At 44.7% G+C, this 18,855-nt stretch overlaps 2 protein-coding genes across 7 annotated transcripts in view; one reads left to right on the top strand and one right to left on the bottom strand.

Annotated features, from left to right (window-relative positions):
• Positions 1-11,192, top strand: part of st6galnac5a (ST6 (alpha-N-acetyl-neuraminyl-2,3-beta-galactosyl-1,3)-N-acetylgalactosaminide alpha-2,6-sialyltransferase 5a) — a 77,125-nt gene extending 65,933 nt beyond the window's left edge. For all 5 annotated transcript variants that reach the window (XM_072273350.1, XM_072273352.1, XM_072273351.1 and 2 more), the window contains one exon: positions 10,366-11,192. In XM_072273350.1, coding sequence (XP_072129451.1) covers positions 10,366-10,603 — 238 coding nt within the window. In that variant the 3' untranslated portion in view covers positions 10,604-11,192. The remainder of the gene's footprint in view (positions 1-10,365) is intronic.
• pigk (phosphatidylinositol glycan anchor biosynthesis, class K) overlaps positions 1-18,855 on the bottom strand; it is a 214,530-nt gene that overhangs the window by 12,366 nt on the left and 183,309 nt on the right. The window contains exon 11 of one of the 2 annotated variants that reach the window (XR_011887963.1): positions 12,225-12,337. Coding sequence is in view for 1 of the 2 variants with exons in the window: in XM_072273348.1 (XP_072129449.1) it covers positions 12,227-12,337 (111 nt within the window). In the remaining variant the exon portion in view is untranslated. Of the gene's footprint in view, positions 1-11,066; positions 12,338-18,855 lie in introns of those variants that run through there. The other variant, XM_072273348.1, reaches the window with a different exon arrangement.

Genomic DNA, 18,855 nt, shown 5'->3' with positions numbered 1-18,855 from the left:
TGAACCTCACCATAATCGGAGTGGGAAAAATCTTTATCTCATCTCTTCTCTAGTCCTTCAACCAATCACTTCAAACCTCTGTCATCTGGTCTTTGACCTGTCTACAAAGGGAAAGATGTCCATAAGACCATAAGGCGTCGAGTCTGCTCTGCCATTCCATCATGGCTGATCCCGGAACTCCTCAACCCCAGACACCTCTCACCATATCCTTTGATGCCCTGATCGATCAGGAAACGATCAACTCCCACTTTAAATACACCCACGGACTTGGCCTCCATTGTAGTCTGTGGCAGAGCATTTCACAGATTTACTACTCCTCCTTACCTTGGCCCTTCCCTCAGCTGATATATCTGTTACTACCCGACAACCATCAGACTCCTGAAACCATGTGGATAACTTCACTCAGCTCAGCTCAGAACTAATTCCACAACCTACAGACTCACTTCCAAGGAACACACACACAATGGTGGAGGAACTCAGCAGGTCAGACAGCACCTATGGAAACGAATAAACAATTAACGTTTCAGGCTGAGACCCTTCTCCAGGACTGGGTAGGAAGGGATAAGAGGGGAGGCCTGTGACTAATGGTGTGCCACAGGGATCAGTGCTGGGTCCACTGTTATTTGTCATCTATATCAATGATCTGGATGATAATGTGGTAAATTGGATCAGCAAATTTGCTGATGATACAAAGATTGGAGGTGTAGTGGACAGTGAGGAAGGTTTTCAAAGCTTGCAGAGGGATTTGGACCAGCTGGAAAAATGGGCTGAAAAATGGCAGATGGAGTTTAATACAGACAAGTGTGAGGTATTGCACTTTGGAAGGACAAACCAAGGTAGAACATACAGGGTAAATGGTAAGGCACTGAGGAGTGCAGTAGAACAGAGGGATCTGGGAATACAGATACAAAATTCCCTAAAAGTGGCGTCACAGGTAGATAGGGTCATAAAGAGAGCTTTTGGTACATTGGCCTTTATTAATCAAAGTATTGAGTATAAGAGCTGGAATGTTATGATGAGGTTGTATAAGGCATTAGTGAGGCTGAATTTGGAGTATTGTGTGCAGTTTTGGTCACCAAATTACAGGAAGGAATTAAGGTTGAAAGAGTGCAGAGAAGGTTTACAAGGATGTTGCCGGGACTTGAGAAACTCAGTTACAGAGAAAGGTTGAATAGGTTAGGACTTTATTCCCTGGAGTGTAGAAGAATGAGGGGAGATTTGATAGAGGTATATAAAATTATGATGGGTATAGACAGAGTGAATGCAAGCAGGCTTTTTCCACTGAGGCAAGGGAGAAAAAAACCAGAAGACATGGGTTAAGGGTGGAGGGGGAAAAGTTTAAAGGGAACATTAGGGGGGGCTTCTTCACACAGAGAGTGGTGGGAGTATGGAATGAGCTGCCAGATGAGGTGGTAAATGCGGGTTCTTTTTTAACATTTAAGAATAAATTGGACAGATACATGGATGGGAGGTGTATGGAGGGATATGGTCCGTGTGCAGGTCAGTGGGACTAGGCAGAAAATGGTTCGGCACAGCCAAGAAGGGCCAAAAGGCCTGTTTCTGTCCTGTAGTTTTCTATGGTTTCTAAGATGCCAGAATAAAAAGGTGGGAAGAGGGGAAGGAGAATAACTAGAAGGTGATAGGTAAAGCCTGGTGGGTGGGAAAGGTAAAGGGCTGGAGTGGAAGGAATCTGCTCGGAGAAGAGAGTGGACCATAGCAGAAAGGGAAGGAGGAGGTGACCCGGGAGAAGTGATAGGCAGCTGAGAAGAGGTGAGGGACCAGAGTGGAGAATAGAAGAAGTGAGGGGGAGGGATTTTTTTTTGCCAGAAGGAGAAATCGATACTCAGGCCATCAGGTTGGAGGCTACGCAGATGGAATATAAGCTGTCTCTTTCAAGGACTCCACATCTTGAATCTACAACTGATCTCCTCAGTATTATATATTATTTTATTTGCACAATTTGTCTTCTTTTTGCACATTGTTTCTTTGTCAATCTTTATAGCTCTTCATAAATTATATTGTATTCCTTTATTTTCCTGTAAATGCCTGTACGAAAATGAATCTCAGGCTGGTATATGGGGACATATGTATACTTTGATGATAAATGACTTTAAAATCAGAGAATCATAAACTCACACAGCATGGAAACAGCTCTTGGCCCAGCTCATCCATAAGGTATAGGAGCAGAGTTAGGCCATTTGGCCCATCGAGTCTGCTCCACCATTTCAACATGACTGATTCATTGCCCTCTCAGCCCCAATCTCCCACCTTCTCCCTGCATCCCTTCATGCTCTGACTAATCAAGAATTTGACAACCTCTGCCTTAAGTATACCCAAAGACTTTGCCTCCATAATCGCCTGCCACCATGAAATCCACCGATTCACCACTCTTTGGCTAAAGAAATTCTTCCGTCTCCTTTCTAAATGGACATCCCTTTCTTCTGAGGCTGTGCCCACAGGTCTTAGACTCCCCCACCAAAGAAGACATTCTTTTCAAGTCTATTCTGTTGAAGCCTTTCAACGTTCAGTAGGTTTCAATGAGATCCCCCTCATTCTTCTGAATTCCAGTGAGTGCAGGCCCAGAGCCATCAAACACTTCTCATGTGACAAGCCTTTCAATCCCAGTTTCTTTCTCATGAACCTCCTTTGAACCCTCTCCAATGTAAGCAAATCCTTTTTTAGAGAAGGGGTCTAAAACGGCTTCCAGTATTCCAAGTGAGGCCTCACTAGTGCTTTATAATCCTTAACATTGCATTTGCCTTTGTCACTACCAACTCAACCTCCATATTAACATTCAGGGAATCCTGCATGAGGATTCCCAAGACCCTTTGCACTTCAGATTTTTGAAATTCCTCTCCATTTAGAAAATAGTCTATGCTTTTATTTCTTCTACCAAGCTGCATGACCATACACTTCCCAGCACTGTTTTCCATCTACCACTTCTTTGCCCATTCTCCGTGTGTCTTAAGTCCTAACAGAGCCTTGCTGCTTCCTCAACACAACCTGTCTTCCACCTATCATCGTATTATCTGCAAGCTTGGCAATTCCTTCATCCAAATCATTGACGTATAATGTAAGAAGACTTTGTCCCAACACAGACCCCTGTGGAAAGTCACTAGTCACTGGCAGCTAACCGGAAAGGGTTCCCTTTATTCCAGCTCTTTGCCTCCGGCCAATCAGCCACTGCTTTATACATGCTAGAATCTTCCCTGTAATACCATGTGCTCTTAAGCATCCTCATGTATATCACCTTGTCAAAGACCTTTTGAAAGTCCAAGTATACAATGCTCACCGATTATCTTTTGTCTATCCTGCTTGTTATTTCTTCAAAGAATTCTAACAGATTTGTCATGCAAGATTTTCACTTAAGGAAACCATGCTGGCTTTGGCCTATTTTATCATGTGCCTAAATTCCCTGAAACCACATCTTTAGCAATTGATGCCAACATCTTTCTAGCCACTGTCAGACCAAGGTAATTACCTTTCTTCTGCCTCTCTCCCTTCTTGAAAAGTGGAGTGATATTTGCAATTTCCCCAGACCTCCGGAACCATGCCAGACTCAATTGATTCTTGAAAGATCATTATTAATACCTCCACAGTCTCTTCATCCACCTCTTTCAGAACTGAGATGCCTATCCACGACAGTCCCATTTGAGTGGATTTGGTTCATATCCCTCTAAACCTTTCTTGTCCATCTATAGGATAGGCCGAAGATAGTGTTCCCCTGTACCTGCTACCTAGAGTATTGTTCTGGGTGCAGGAGGTAGGGTTTTGGGAGATGCTGTGAAAAAAGCCTTGAAGGTTTGTGTTCAGCTCATCTTCTGCCTACTGAAGCTATGTGGTGATGGAGAGAGTGAAGGTGTTGTCCAGTCCACTGCCTTGTCCTGGGTATTACTACTACTAGACAGGTATATGAAGGAATTTAAAGTGGGAGGTTATATGGGAGGCAGGGTTGAAGGGTTGGCACAACATTGTGGGCCGAACGTTCTATGTTGCCAAGGTTCTGGGCTGCACCTTACAGATTGTGTAAAGGTTGTACAGAGTTAGATTCACTTGCCACTTACCCATGGTGGCTAAGTTATCAGAGAATATATGAGATGTTTTTGAATGAACTCATAAAGTTCCATCAAAATCATCTCGTACTTAGGACCACTTCGTTGAGCACCTGAGCTCTGTCCACCACAAAAGGTGGACTTTCCCAGTAGCCACCCATTTTAACTCCCGCGTCCCGTTTCCATTCTGATACGTCAATCCATGGCCTCCTCTACTGCCATAATGCAGCCACTCTCAAATTGGAGAAGCAACACCTCAAATTCCATCTGGGTAGCCTCCAACCTGATGGCACTAACATTGATTTCTCTAGCTTCCGGTAATTTCTCCCTTCACCCCCCTCCCTTTCGCTCTTTTACCATTCCCCATCCTAGCTTCACTCTTAACCCCTTCTCTTCTCCTCACCTGCCCATCACCTCCCTCTGGTGCCCCTGCTCCTTCCCTTACCCCATGGTCCACTCCCTTCTCCTATCAGTTTCCTTCTTCTTCAACCTTTGCCTCTCCCACCTATCACCTCCCAGCTTCTTAGTTCATTCCCCTTTCCCTGCCTACCTTCCTCATCACCTGATTTCACCTATCGGTTGCCAGTTTCTCTTTCTCCACCCCCAACCTTCTTATTTTGTCTTCTGCCCTCTTCCTTTACAGTCCCAATGTCAACTGTTCATTCCTCCCCATTGAAGCTGCCTGACCTTTTGAATTCCTCCAGCATTTTGTCTTTGTTCCTCATTGAGATCCAGTTATGAGAGGGAATTTACTTATTTATTTTACCTATACAGCACAGAACAGGCCCTTCCTACCCAATTTAGCAACCCGTCTATTTAGCCCTAGCCTAATCACAGGGCAGTTTACACTGACCAATTAACCTACAAACTGGTATGTCTTTGGACCATAAGAGGGAACCGGAGAACCCGGAGGAAACCCACGCGATTCACGGGAAGACTGTACGAACTCCTTACAGGCTACAGCGGAATTGAACTCTGAACTCCAGATTCCCCGAGCTGTGATACCATCGCGCTAACTGCTACGCCACTGTGGCGCCCGTGGCGTGGTTACATGTGAAGCAACCAAATTTCTGTTAAGCAACTGTTCATGCAAGTCACTAAACTGATAATGTGTTAGGAAATTGATTTTACGTTAATGCTTGATTAAAAGCAAGAAAAAATTAATGAACTTTCATTTATATGGCCCATGAAGCATTTCTAAGCTGCATTTGTCCATGTAATCTGGCCACTAATTAAAGCAAGCATATCCTTTAACAAAGTATATTTCTTAATATCCACCCACACGGAACTGAATCACAGCTAAACGAAAACATTCCTGGGACCCTCCAAAATTAAACAGCCCCTGGTACAAGCTGAAATATTTAAGATGTGTAATAAATATTTTTATATAGTCCATTTTGCTGGCTTTCACATTACAACACTCCTGCACATTTCACCCTGTCAATGGCCCCTTTGGGATCTTTAAAAATGTTTGAAGCTGCACTTAAACCATTTACCTGAACTCGGTGGGCCTTGCAGTCGTTTGTACTGGGTAGGAGTATTTCGCTCGCTAATAGTCTTTTCACACCCCCATATACTGTAAGTATATTGTTGAAACACTCCCTCCACAGAATAAAGTGCAGTAGGATAGTGGTTAGTGTAATGCTTTACAGCACCCAGCAATCAGGGTTCAATTTCTACCGCTGTCTGTAAGGAGTTTGTACGTATTCCCCATGATCACGTGGTGTTCTCCAGGTGTTCCAGTTTCCTCCCACAGTCCAAAGACCTATGGGTTAATTTGTCACATGGGCGCAGGTTTGTTGAACCAAAAGGGTCTGTTACTGTGCTGTATCTCTAAACAAAAATATAATTCATTAGGGCATATTAGAGATACAGAGCAAAAATGCCAGCCATTCTTCAGGAGGACACAAGAGACGACAGTCGCTGGAATCTCGAACGACAGTCTGCTGGAGAAACTCACTGGGTTGAGCAAAGTCTGTAGGAGGAAGAGAATTGTCAACCTTTCAGCTTGAAATCCTGCATCAGGGCAACCCGTCTGTTGCAGGGCTTGGACCCAAACTGTCGATAATTCCTCTCCTCCCCCACCCCCCACAGATGCTGCTTGACCCATTGACTTTCGACAGCAGATTATAAGATTATTAGCCAGGTAACGTGGCCTCACAGCACGATCCCACAAATTTGTGGCGGTGCAATTAATAAAGGCAACAAAGTTATGTTATAACAGTTGAAGCATTATGTGAACATTATACAACTACATAAATCTATCTGTATTATCTTCAGATTGAAGCAGGTTGAACTTTTAATTCAGCACCAGCACTCTGTTGTCTCTGATATGCAGACAGCCCAGGGTGCGTAACTGAGAAAAGCCAGCAAGTGAGACTAGCTTGGATGCACACAGAACTGGCACAGACGAGCTGGGCTAAAGGGCTTGTTCCCATGATTTTCTGACTATAACAGGTATAGGGGAGGACATCTTTCCCTTTGGAGAGAGGCCAGAAACCAGATAGCCCATCACCTCCCTATGGCTTCTCTTCTTCCCTTTTTTCCATGGCACACTAACCTCTCCTGTTAAATTAATACACACAAAATGCTGGAGGAAGTCAGCAGACCAGGATGCATCTATGGAGGGGAATATACAGCCAACATTTCAGGCCAAGACTCTTCGCCCGTGGCTGACAAGGGAAATCAAAGCCAACATAAAAGCAAAAGAGAGGGCATATAATAGCGCAAAAGTTAGAAGATTGGGAAACTTTTAAAAGCCAACAGAAGACAACTAAATAAAAGCCATGGGGGGGAAAAATGAAGTATGAAGGTAAGCTACCAATAATATAAAGAGGAAACCAAAAGTGCTTTCAGACATATAAAGAGTAAAAGAGAGGCAAGAGTAGATACTGGACTGCTGGAAAATGACACTAGACAGGTAGTAAGGAGGACAAGAAAATGGCGGACAAACTGAATAAATATTTTTCGTCAGTCTTCACTGTGGAATTATGATGAAAGTTGAAGAGTGTCAGGGGCAGAAGTGAGTGAATTTGCTATTACAAAGGACAATGTGCTTGGGAAACTGAAAGGTCTGAAGGTGGATAAGTCACCCGGAGCAGATGGACTACAGCTCATGGTTCTGAAAGAGACCATAAGATACAGGAGCAGAATTAGGCCATCTGGCCCATTGAGTCTGCTCCGCCTTTCTATCATGGCTGATCCTTTCTTTCTATCTCCTCCTCAACCCCAGTTCCCAGCCTTCTCCCCGTAACCTTTGATATCATGTCCAATCAAGAACTTATCAAATTTTGCCTTAAATACACCCAACGACCTGGCCTGTACAGCTGCATGTGGCAACAAATTCCACAAATTAACCACCCTTTGGCTAAAGAAATTTCTCTGCATCTCTGTTTTGAAAGGGTGCCCCCCTACCCTGAGGCTGTGCCCTCTTGTCCTAGACTCTCCCACCATGGGAAATATCCTTTCCACATCTACTCTTTCAACAGGTAGCTGAAGAGATTGTGTGGACATTAGTAATCATATTTAAAGAGTGAATAGATACTGGCATGGTTCTGGAGGACTGGAAAATTGCAAATGTCATTCCACTCTTCAAGGAGGAAATTATAGGTCAGTCAGTCTGACTTCAGTAGTTGGGAAGATCTGGATGTGGTTTTGGGGTATTTGAAGGCACACAATATCATAGGCCCAAGTCAGCATGGTTTCCGTAGGGGAAGATCTTGCTGACACATCGGTTGGAATTCTTTGAGGAAATAACAAGCAGGATAAACAAAACAGAATGGGTCGATGTTTTGCACTTGGATTTTTCAGAAGGCCTTCAACAAGATGCCACATGAGGCTGCTTAAGAGCCCAGGGAATTACAGGAAAGATACCAGCATGGACAAAGCAGTGGCTCATTGGCAGGAGGCAAAAAGTGGGAATAAAGAGGCCTTTTCTGATTGGCTGCTGTGTTGGGTCAGCAGGGGTCTGGGTGGGGCCACTTCCTTTTACATTGTATATCAATAATTTGGATGACAGAATTGATAGCTTTGAGGCCAAGTTTGCAGATGATACAAAGGCAGGTGGAGGGGCAGGTAGTGTTGAGGAAGCAGGGAAACTGCAGAAGGACTTGGGTTAGGAGAATGGGCAAAGAAGTGGCAGATGGAGTACGGTGTTGAGAAGTGCTTGGTCATGCATTGCCTATATTCTAAATGGAGAGAAAATCCAAAACTCCGAGTTGCAAAGGGACTAGGGAGTCCTTGTGCAGAATGCCCTAAAGGTTAATTTTCAGATTGAGTCGGTGGTGAGGAAGGTAAATGCAATGTTAGCATTCATTATGAGAAGACTAGAATGTAAAAGCAAGGATGTAATGCTGAGGCTTTATAACTTGGAGTATTATGAGCAGTTTTGGGCCACTTATTTAAGAGAAGATGTCCTGAAATTAGAGAGGCTTCAGAGGAGGTTCACGAGAATGATTGCAGAACTGAAAGGCTTAATATATGAGGAACGATCGATGGCTCTGGGTCTTTACTCGCTGGAATTTAGAAGAATGAGGGGGAATCTCATTGAAAATCTATCGAATGTTGAAAAGGCTGAAGAGAGTGGATGTGGAGAGGATGTTTCCTCTGGCGGACCAGAAAGCACAACCTCAGAACAGAGGGTAGTCCATTTAGAACAGAGATGAGGAATTTATTTAGCCAGAGGGTGGTAAATCTGCAGAATTTTTTGCCACAGGCAGTTATGGAAGCCAAATCATTGGGTGTATTTAAGGCTGAGGTTGGTAGGTTCTTGATTAGTTGGGGCATGAAAGGTTACAAGGAGAAGGCAAAAGAGGATGGGGTTGAGAGGAGAATGAAATAGTGGAGCAGACTTGATGGGCCAAAAGGCCTGATTCTGCTCCTATGTTTTATGGTCCATGGATGCTGCCTGATCTGCTGAGCTCCTTCAGCATTTTGTGTGCGTTGCTCTGAATTTCCAGCATCTGCAGAATCTCTTGTATTTATGCTCCCCTATTGGATTGCTTCTTCAGCCTGTCACCTATTCCACTTAACCCCCATCTGCTTCTTACTTCATCTCCCCTCTCTTAACAACCTAATTAAAGATCCCTCCCACCTCAGTCATTCTCTCTTTTCCCGCCCCTCCCATAATCGCAGAGAACATGTACCATCAGCCTCAAGGACAGCTTCTATCTCACTGTCATCAGATTCTTGACCTCTTGTTTGCCAAAAGATGAATTGTTGATCTTTCAATCAGAAACATCAAGACCCTTGTGGTTTATCATCAACTTGCAGTGCACGTTCTCTGTAATTGTAACACGGCAGCATGGCGGTTAGCATAACGCCAATACAGCGCCAGCGGCCCGGGTTCAATTCCCACCACTATCTGTAAAGAGTTTGTACATTCTCCCCGTGACCACGTAAGTTTCCTCCTGGTGCTCCAGTTTCCTCCCATGTTCCAGAGTTATACATGTTAGTAGGTGAATTGGTTACCTGGGTGAAATTGAGCAGCAGAGGCTCGTGGAGCTGAAAGGGCCTGTTACCAGGCTGTATCTCTAAATTAAAAAAATATTCTTAATTGTTTTTTTCTGCTGTTACTTCAGTGTGTTGGTGTACGGAATGATCACCTGGAAAGCGCGCAGACAAAACCTTCTCACTGTGCCTCAGCACGTCTACTGCCTGTAACTCCGCTGGCGTTTAGGGCAACACTGAGGGTCCTCCATCTCCGGCGGTCTTCAGGGCTGAGTCAGTAACTCAGTTTTCACAGCAGGCCAGGCAGCATCTCTAGGAAGAGGTGTAGTCGATGTTTCAGTCCGAGACCCGTGTCCTGACGAAGGGTCTCGGCCTGAAACGTCGACTGCACCTCTTCCTAGAGATGCTGCCTGGCCTGCTGCGTTCACCAGCAACTTTGATGTGTGTTACTTGAATTTCCAGCATCTGCAGAATTCCTGTTGTTTCAGTTTTCACACCTGTCAGTCATGCAAGTCCCGGGGTGGAGATTCAGGAATACCCTCACACACAGATATAGAAGGACGCTTCATTGCTGTTTCCATAACAGTTTTGTTTGACTGGTCAGGGCTGTTGGCCCTGAGCTGAACCCCCAAACCAGGGGAACCAGTGGACTACTGTTAGTCTGGCCTCTACCCTTTGATTTGTTTGGCATGGGTGACCCTACCAAGAGCCAAAGCATAAAGCCCTAACTTCAGCCAAAATAACTCTCCAAGTCATTGAAGCACGCACGCCTCCAGACCCTACAAGGTTGTGGCATCTTAGAATATCTCAGCACGTGTGACAATAATCAGCCAATTCCAGTAACTATTGTTGTCTCCTCCTCCAGGGACCCCACTCACCGACAGGTGCCCTACCATTACTACGAGCCCTCGGGGATCGACGAGTGCACAATGTACATGTCGCACGAGCTCGGCCGCAAGGGGAGCCACCATCGGTTCATCACGGAGAAGCGCGTGTTTGCCAGGTGGGCAAAGAAATACAGCATCCACTTCCACCAGCCGGAGTGGGGTCCCGGCTCGGAGTCGGCGGCCGCCAATCTCACAGGGGCTGGCGGCAGCCAGTGAAGAGGAAATGCCACCCTCAGGACCAGCAGTCAGCTGAGCGGCAGGCCAAGGAGCTGCCCATCCATTTCCTTTTGATAAGTCGTCATCCCTTGAAAGATGAGAGAAGGTGCATCTCTAAGGTGCCTTTCACAGTCAAAGATGTGCATCGGAAGTCTCATAGTCTAGGTAAAGGGCCGAGGAAATTACTGGATACCCACTACAACTCAACACAGTGATCCTCAAGGCAGGGATCTCTTCAGAGCTGAAAATGTGATGGCTGTCTTTTTTTAAACATAGCAAAGGACAGTGTTTCAATTATTAATACCGACTTTGTTAATCTTGCATGCAGCCTTTTACAATTCTTGCAGGGGTATTTTTTGGATATGTGTGTGTGCAATGTCCCTTATCCCAATCACTGACCTGTAATACTATTTATATCGGAGGAAATTTATTATCGTACTAGGCTGTAACGCGTCAGTTTTGAACTTTTGCTGACATTTTAGCCAAATACCATGGACCGCTCAAAGTTGTAGCAACTAATTAATCTTCCTGTGTGCCAGGGACTCCTTTCACTGTGAGAATGTATGATTGGGAAAATAAAAGAGTCTCAAAGCCAGCAGATGGTCTGTTCTTGTATTCGGGAAAGGAGGAGGCAGTCCGTCCCCTCTTTCCTGTTCCACCCTTGATCAATAGCAATCTGCATTTTAAAACCATCTATCTGCTTAGGATCCTTAACCCTTGTGAACATTTCTGGTTGCCTGATTACAGGAAGGATGTGGAGGTTTTAGAGAGTGTGCAAAGGAGATTCACCAGGATGCTGCCTGGATTAGAGAGCATAACCCATGAGGATAGGTTGAGTGAGCTAGGGCTTTTCTCTTTGGAGCAAAAGAGAGTGAGAGGTGACTTGATATAGGTGTAGAAAATAATAAGAGGCCCTGGCAGAGTAGACAGCCAGAGACTTACTTGCAGGACGTAAAGAGCTAATATGAGGGAGCATAACTTTCATAACTTCCTTCTTTGGAGGAAAGTGCAGGGGGAATGTCAGAGGTAGTTTTTTTTTAAAAACCTCGTTATAGGAAGGATATGGAAACTTTGGAGAGGGTGCAGAGATTTACCAGGATCCTGTCTGGATTAGAGATCATGTCTTATGAGGGTGGGTTGAAGGTGGAAAGGCTTTTCTCTGGAGAGAAGGAGAATGAGAGGTGACCTGATAGGGATGTACAAGACAATAAGAGGCATAGATTGAGTAGATAGCCAAAGACTTTTTCCCTAGGTGGAAAAAGCTAATATGAAAGGGAATGATTTTAAGGAGAATGGAGGAAAGTTTAGGAGGGGATGTCAGAGATTTTTTTTTTGCAGAGGGTGGTGGGTGCGTGGAACGTACTGCCAGTGGTGGAGCCAGATACATTAGGGGCATTTAAGACACTCTTAGATAGGCACATGGATGAAAGGAAAATGAAGGGCTATAGGGGTGCGAAGTGTGAGATTGATCTTGCAGTAGGTTAAAGGGTTAGCACAACATCATGGGCTGAAGGGCCTGTACTGTGCTGTAGTGTTCAATGTTCCTAATGCTCCAATTACCTAATCAGTTTTGTTCAATGCACCTATTGACACCCACACTCCCCATCCATTGTCCCAGTACCATCAGCACCCTGTACAGGTTGAGATGAGTTCCAGATCTTCAGAACCCTTGAGTGAAGAAACAAATCCTGCAGATGCTGGATCCCCGGAAACACTCAGCAGGTCAAGCGATGTCTGTGGGAAGGAGAAAACAGCTTAACAATTCATCGCATGCTATTCAGACTTGTGCTAATATTATTTGGTGACTGTATGTGCTATTGTAACTACATGTGATGTGTGGACCGGAGGAACAACGTTTCAGATAACTGTGTATGGGGGAATGACAATTAAACTTGAGCTTGAACCCATGGGCTGAGGTGAAAAGGGAGATGTGTGGTGCAGCTGGTAGAGGTGCTCTCTCATGGTACTAGAGACCCAGGTCCAATCCCAACCACTCGCGCTGCCTTTGTGGAGTTTGCATGTTCTCTGTGTGACCACAAGGATTTCCTCCAAGTGCTCAGTTTCCTCCCACATTCAAAAGACATGCAGGTCGATAGATTTAGAGCAGGGTTTTACAACCCTTTCTTATGCCAAGGACGCTTACCATTAACTGAGGGCTCCATGGACCCCAGGTTGGGAACCCCTGGTTGAGAGAGATACGGGTCCAAGCAGGCAAACGGGTTTAGCTAAGATGGCATTCTTGGCTGACATGCGTGAGTTTGGCTGAAAGGCCTGCTTCTGTGCAATATGGTTGAACAAATGTATTGATACTAGTTCATTATTGTCACATGTAACAAGATATACAGTGAAAATCTTGCCTTTCACACTGTTCATACAGATCAAATCATTTCCAGTGCACGGAGGAAGAGAAAGGTAACACAATAACAATACAGAATAAAGTGTAGAAGCCACTGTAAGAGTGCAGTGCAGGTAAACAATAAAGAGCAAGATCATAACGAGGAAGATTGTGAGTACAACTGTAATATGACTTCCCAGTTCTTATGCTCAATGCCTCAGGCCATGAAGGTTAGAATACCAAATATCTTTTTACCTGTCTTCATGTGTTGCTACTTCCATGGACCTGTGGACTTGCATTTCGATGTCTTTCTGCACATCAATGCAGCTAAGTTTCCTGCCATTTACTCTGTATGTTCTAACAGAGTTTGACCTCCCAAAGTGCATTGCCTCACATTTTGAGTCATCAAAAAGTACAGGACAGAAACAGGGTCTTTGACTCATCTAGTCCATGCCAAGCCATTTAAACTCCCTACTCCCATCGATCTGCACTGGGACCATAGCCTTCCATGCCCTTACCATCCATGTACCTATCCAAACTTCTCTTAAACATTGAAATTGATCTCTCAGCACCACTTATGCTGGCAGCTTGTTCCACACTCTCATCATCCTCTAAGTGAAGAAGTTTCCCCTCATGTTCCCCTTAAACTTTTCACCTTTCACCCTTAACCTATGACCTCTAGTTGTCTCACCCAACCTCAGTGACAAAAGCCTGCTTGCATTTACCCTATCTTATACCCCTCATAATTTTGTTTACCTCTATCAAATCTTCCCTCAAACTTCTATATTCCAAGGTCCCTACCTTATAACCCAATCTTACCTTATAACTCAGGGCCCCAGTCCCTGCAACATCTTTGTAAGTGTTCTCTGTACTCTTTCAATGTTATTTACACCCTTCCTGTAGGCAGGTGGCCAAAACTGGGCACAATACTCCAAATTAGGCCTCACTAGTATCTTATACAACTTCCAACATAACATCCCATCTCCTGTACTCAATGCTTTGATTTATGAAGGGCAATGTGCATTCATGACCCTGTCATGAAAGCTATAAAGCTTTAGTTATGAACCTGTCCACCTGTGACATCACTTTCAATGAATTATGGACCTATATTCCCAGATCCCTTTGTTCTACCACTCTCCTCAGTACCCTACAGTTCACTGTGTAAGACCTACCCTGGTTGGGCCAACGGAAGTGCAACACCTCACACTTGCTTGCATTAAATGTCATCTGCCATTTTTCCAGTTGGTCCAGGTCCTGCTGCAACCTCTGAGAGTCTTCCTCACTGTCCACTACACCTTCCTGAGGGTGGAGGAGCAACATCTTATACTCCATCTGGATACCATCCAACCTGATGGCACGAATATCGATTTCTCCTTCTAGGGAACACATCCATCCTCCCCCCACTCCACCCACTTCTTCTATTCTTCGCTCTTACCTTTCACTTCTCACCCGCCTGTTACTTCCCCCTGTGTCCACTCCTACTTCCCTTTCTCCTATTGTCCACTCTCCTCTCCTATCAGATTCTCCTGCCCTTGACCTTTCCTACCCACCTGGCTTCATCTATCGCCTTCCAGCTGGCCTCCTTCCCCTCCCTCCACATTTTTCATTCTGGCGTCTTCCCCTTCCTTTCCAGTCCTGAAGAAATGTCTCAGCCCAAAACATCAACTGTTTACTCTTTTCCATAGATGCTGCCTGACCTGCTTAGTTCCTCCAGCATCTTGTGTGTGTACCCCTGATCTTGGTGCCATCTGCAAATTTGCTGATCCAGTTAACCACATTACCATCCAGATGACAAACAACAACGGACCCAGCACTGATCCCTGCGTCACTTCACTAGTCACAGGCCTCCAGTCAGAGAGACAATTATCCACTACCACTCTCTGGCACCTCCCACAAAGCTAAAGTCTAATCTAATTTACTACATCATCTTGAATGCCGAGCGACTGAAGCTTCTTGACCAACCTCCCATGCAGAACCATGTCAAATGCTTTACTAAAGCCCAACTTTCATCAACTTTCCTAGTAACATCCTCAAAAAACACCACAAGATTGGTTCAACATGATCTACCACGCACAAAGCCATGCTGACCATCCCTAATCAGCTAAATACTCATATAACTGGTCACCTAGAATACCTTCCAGTAACTTGCTCACGACCTTTAACTTCCTGGTCTATTTTTAGAGCCTTTCTTAAGCAATGGAACAACATTACCTATCCTGCAATCCTGCGGTACCTCACTGGCCACTAAGGATGATTTAAATATCTCTGCTAGGGTCCCTGCAATTTCTTTACTTGCCTCCCACAGGGTCTGAGGGATCCACCCCGACGAGCCTCAAGACAGCAAACACCTCCTCCTCTGTGATCTGTTTAGGGTCCATGAACTTGATGCCACTTGCCTCACTTCTACAGACTCTGTGTCCATCTCCTGAGTAAATACAGATACAAAAAAAAACATTTAAGATCTCCCCATCTCTTTTGGCTCCACGCATGGATTCTGATCTTCCAGAGAACCATTTTGTCCCTTGCAATTCTTTTGCTCTTAACATTTTCTGCAGAATCCCTTTGGATTCTCCTTCACCTCGTCTGCTAAAGCAACTCCCCGGCTTCTTTTAGCCCTTCTAATTTCTTTCTTTAAGTATTCTTTTGCATTTCTTATACTCCATAAGTATCTCATTTGTTCCTACCTGTCTATACCTGCTATGTACCTCCTTTTTTTGTTCTTAACCAGGGCTTCAATATCTCTTGAAAGCCAAGGTTCCCCTATCCTGTTATCTTTCTATTTTACTCTGATAGGCATATTCTGATTCTCTAGTTTACAATCTCAACCCATGAACCAGACCTATCTATTTCCATAAAAGTTGCTGGTGAATGCAGCAGGCCAGGCAGCATCTATAGGAAGAGGTACAGTCGACGTTTGGGGCCAAGACCCTTCATCTGGACTAACTGAAAGAAGAGCTAGTAAGAGTAAATCTCTTACTAGCTCTTCTTTCAGTTAGTCCTGACAAAGGGTCTCGGCCCAAAACGTCGACTGTACCTCTTCCTAGAGATGCTGCCTGGCCTGCAGCGTTCACCAGCAACTTTTATGTGTGTTGCTTGAAATTCCAGCATCTGCAGATTTCCTCGTGCTTGCTATCTATTTCCATATTTACTTTGAAACTAATGGAATTATGATCAGTAGATACAAAGTGTTCTCCTACACAGACTGCTGTCACCTGCCCTGTCTCATTCCCTAATAGTAGATCAAGTATCACACAATCTCTGGCTGGGATTTCAATGTACTGATTTAGGAAACTTTCTTGAACACATTTGAGTAACTCTATCCTATCTAGTTCTTTCACAGTATGGGAGTCCCAGTCAATATGTGGAAAGTTAAAATCTGCTACTATAACAATGTTATGTTTCTTGCAACTATCCTCAACCTCTCTACAAATCTGGTCCTCTAAATACCATGGACTCTCGGGTGGTTTGTAATATAGCTCCATTAACATGGTCATACCTTTCTTACTCCACAGTTCCATCCATAAAGCCTCACTAGTGATCTCCAGTCTGTCCTAACTGAGCACTGTCGTGACATTTTCCCGGACGAGTAACACCCCTCCTCCTTTAATCCCTCCCACTCTGTCACGTCTAAAACAATGGAACCCTGGAATATTGAGCTGCCAGTCCTGCCTCTCCTGCAATCTTACTAATGGGTACAATTCCATGTGTTGATCCATGTTCTGACGAAGGGTTCCAGCCCGATACGTCGACTCATCGTTTCCATGGATGCTGCCCGACCTGCTGAGTTCCTCCAGCGTGTTGTGAGTGTTGCCTTGACTCCAGCATCTGCAGATTATTTTGTGTTTACAATCCATGCCCTGAGTTCATCTGCCTTTCCTACATATTATATCAAAATATACACAACTCAGGACAGTAGTCACATCACGCTCAACCTTTTGATTCCTGACTTTGAGTTCTTAACAATGTCTGTCTCCCCAACCTCTCCTCTGTCAGTTCTGGCACTCTGGTTCCCATTTATCCTGCAGCTCCAGTTTAAACACTATCTCCACCCCCACCCCCATGCAGCAGTAGCAAACCTTCCAGCTGAATATTAATCCCCTTCCAGTTCAGTTTCAAACTATCCCTTTTATTACCTTCTCTGGAAAAGAGCCCAATGGTCCAAAAATATATCAGATATTCTGTTTCTATCTCAGAAACTGCTGATCTCTTGGGATTTTTGTGCACAACAGTCTCAGGGGTTGACAAAGAATGGTGCGAAAAACAAAAAAAAATCAAGCGAGCAGCAGTTCTGCAGGCGAAAATGCCTTTTTAATGAGAGGGGTCAGAGGAGAATGGCCAGACTGGTTCAAGCTGACAGGAAGGCAACAGTAACACAAATAATCATGCTTTACAACAGTGGTGTGCAGAAGAGCATGTCCGAATGCACAATGTGTGAAAATTGAAATCGATGGGGTACCACAGCAGGAGACTATTGACATACGCTCAGTTATAAAGTACCACAGCACAAAAACAGCCTGTTTGATCCGTCGCGTCCATGCTGAACTATTAAACAACCTGGACCCACCTACCTGCAGACCGACCATAGCCCTCCATGTCCCTCTCATCCATATACCTATCCAAATTTCTCTTAAATATTGAAATTGAACCCATATCCATCACTTCAGCTAGTAATCATTCCACACTCTCACCATCCTCTGAGCGAAGAAATTTCCCCTCAGGTTTTCCTTAAATATTTCACCTTTCACGACCTTTAGTTCTAAATCTCACCTCAGCAGTAAAAGCACACTTGCATTTACCCTATCTGCCCCTCATAATTTTGGTTACCTCTATCAAATTCTCCCTCATTCTCCTACACTCTATTCAACCTGTCCCTAAAACTCAGGTCCTCAAGGCCTGGTATCTTTTATTTATTTATTTTTATTTGGCAATCAAGTGCAGATTTGGCCTTTCGAGTCCCGCTGCCTCAACAACCCCGACAGACCCGATTAACCCTAACCTAATCATGGGACAATTTACGATGACCAATTAACCTACCCGGTAGGTTTTTGGACTGTGGGAGGAAACTGGAGCTCCCAGGGAAACCCAACACTTTCTAGAGGGAGGACATACAGAGATGCCTTAATTGAACTCTGAGCTCCAACGACCTGTATTAGCGTTGCACTAACCGCTAAGCTAGTGTGGAGTCCTTTTCTTTGCACATAGTGTACACTGAAACATTGAAATCTATTCACCTGTTTTTCTCCAGTCCTGCTGAAGAGTTTCGGCCCAAAATATCGACGGTACTTTTTTCAATAGATGCTGCCTGGCCTGCTGAGATACTCCAGCATTTTGTGTGTGTTGCTTGGATTTCCAGCATCTGCAGATTTTCTCTTGTTTGTGAAACGTGTTGGTTTGCGTCAACGATAAACACAGTCTTGAGGATTGTGCTGGGCAGTCCGCAAGTGTTGCCATGTCTCTGATGCCAGCATGGAATTCACAGCTCACTAACCCTAACATTTGGACTGTGGGAGGAAACCAGAGCACCCGGAGGAAACCCACCCGGTCACAGGGAGAACGTACAAACTCCTTACAGGCAGCGGCGGGAATTGAACCCCTATCTGCGATTGCTGGTGCTGTAAAGTGACTATTCTAACTGCTATGCTACCGTGCCACCTGCCACACTACCACTGTTTCCTGGAGCCTGGCCACTCACGTTGGAGAAGAAGCAGTCAGGAAACTCTGAACACTTCGTGACTCAACAACAGCACGCACAAGACATGGAAGAAACCTGCTGCTTTCTAGACTACCTCAGTCAGTCATCATCTGCACACAATTCACTGCCATCTGGTTCACTCGAGGTTAACTGCGTGGCTGTATTTTAGGAATAATTCCATACAAGGCAGAAAGAATTACATAACCAGATTCAGGTTTATTTTCA

Source organism: Mobula birostris, chromosome 12, assembly GCF_030028105.1.
Source record: "Mobula birostris isolate sMobBir1 chromosome 12, sMobBir1.hap1, whole genome shotgun sequence".
NCBI classification, from domain to species: domain Eukaryota; kingdom Metazoa; phylum Chordata; class Chondrichthyes; order Myliobatiformes; family Myliobatidae; genus Mobula; species Mobula birostris.
The sequence above is the reverse complement of the archived record's forward strand: the minus strand, read 5'-3'. Positions and strand labels throughout refer to the sequence as shown.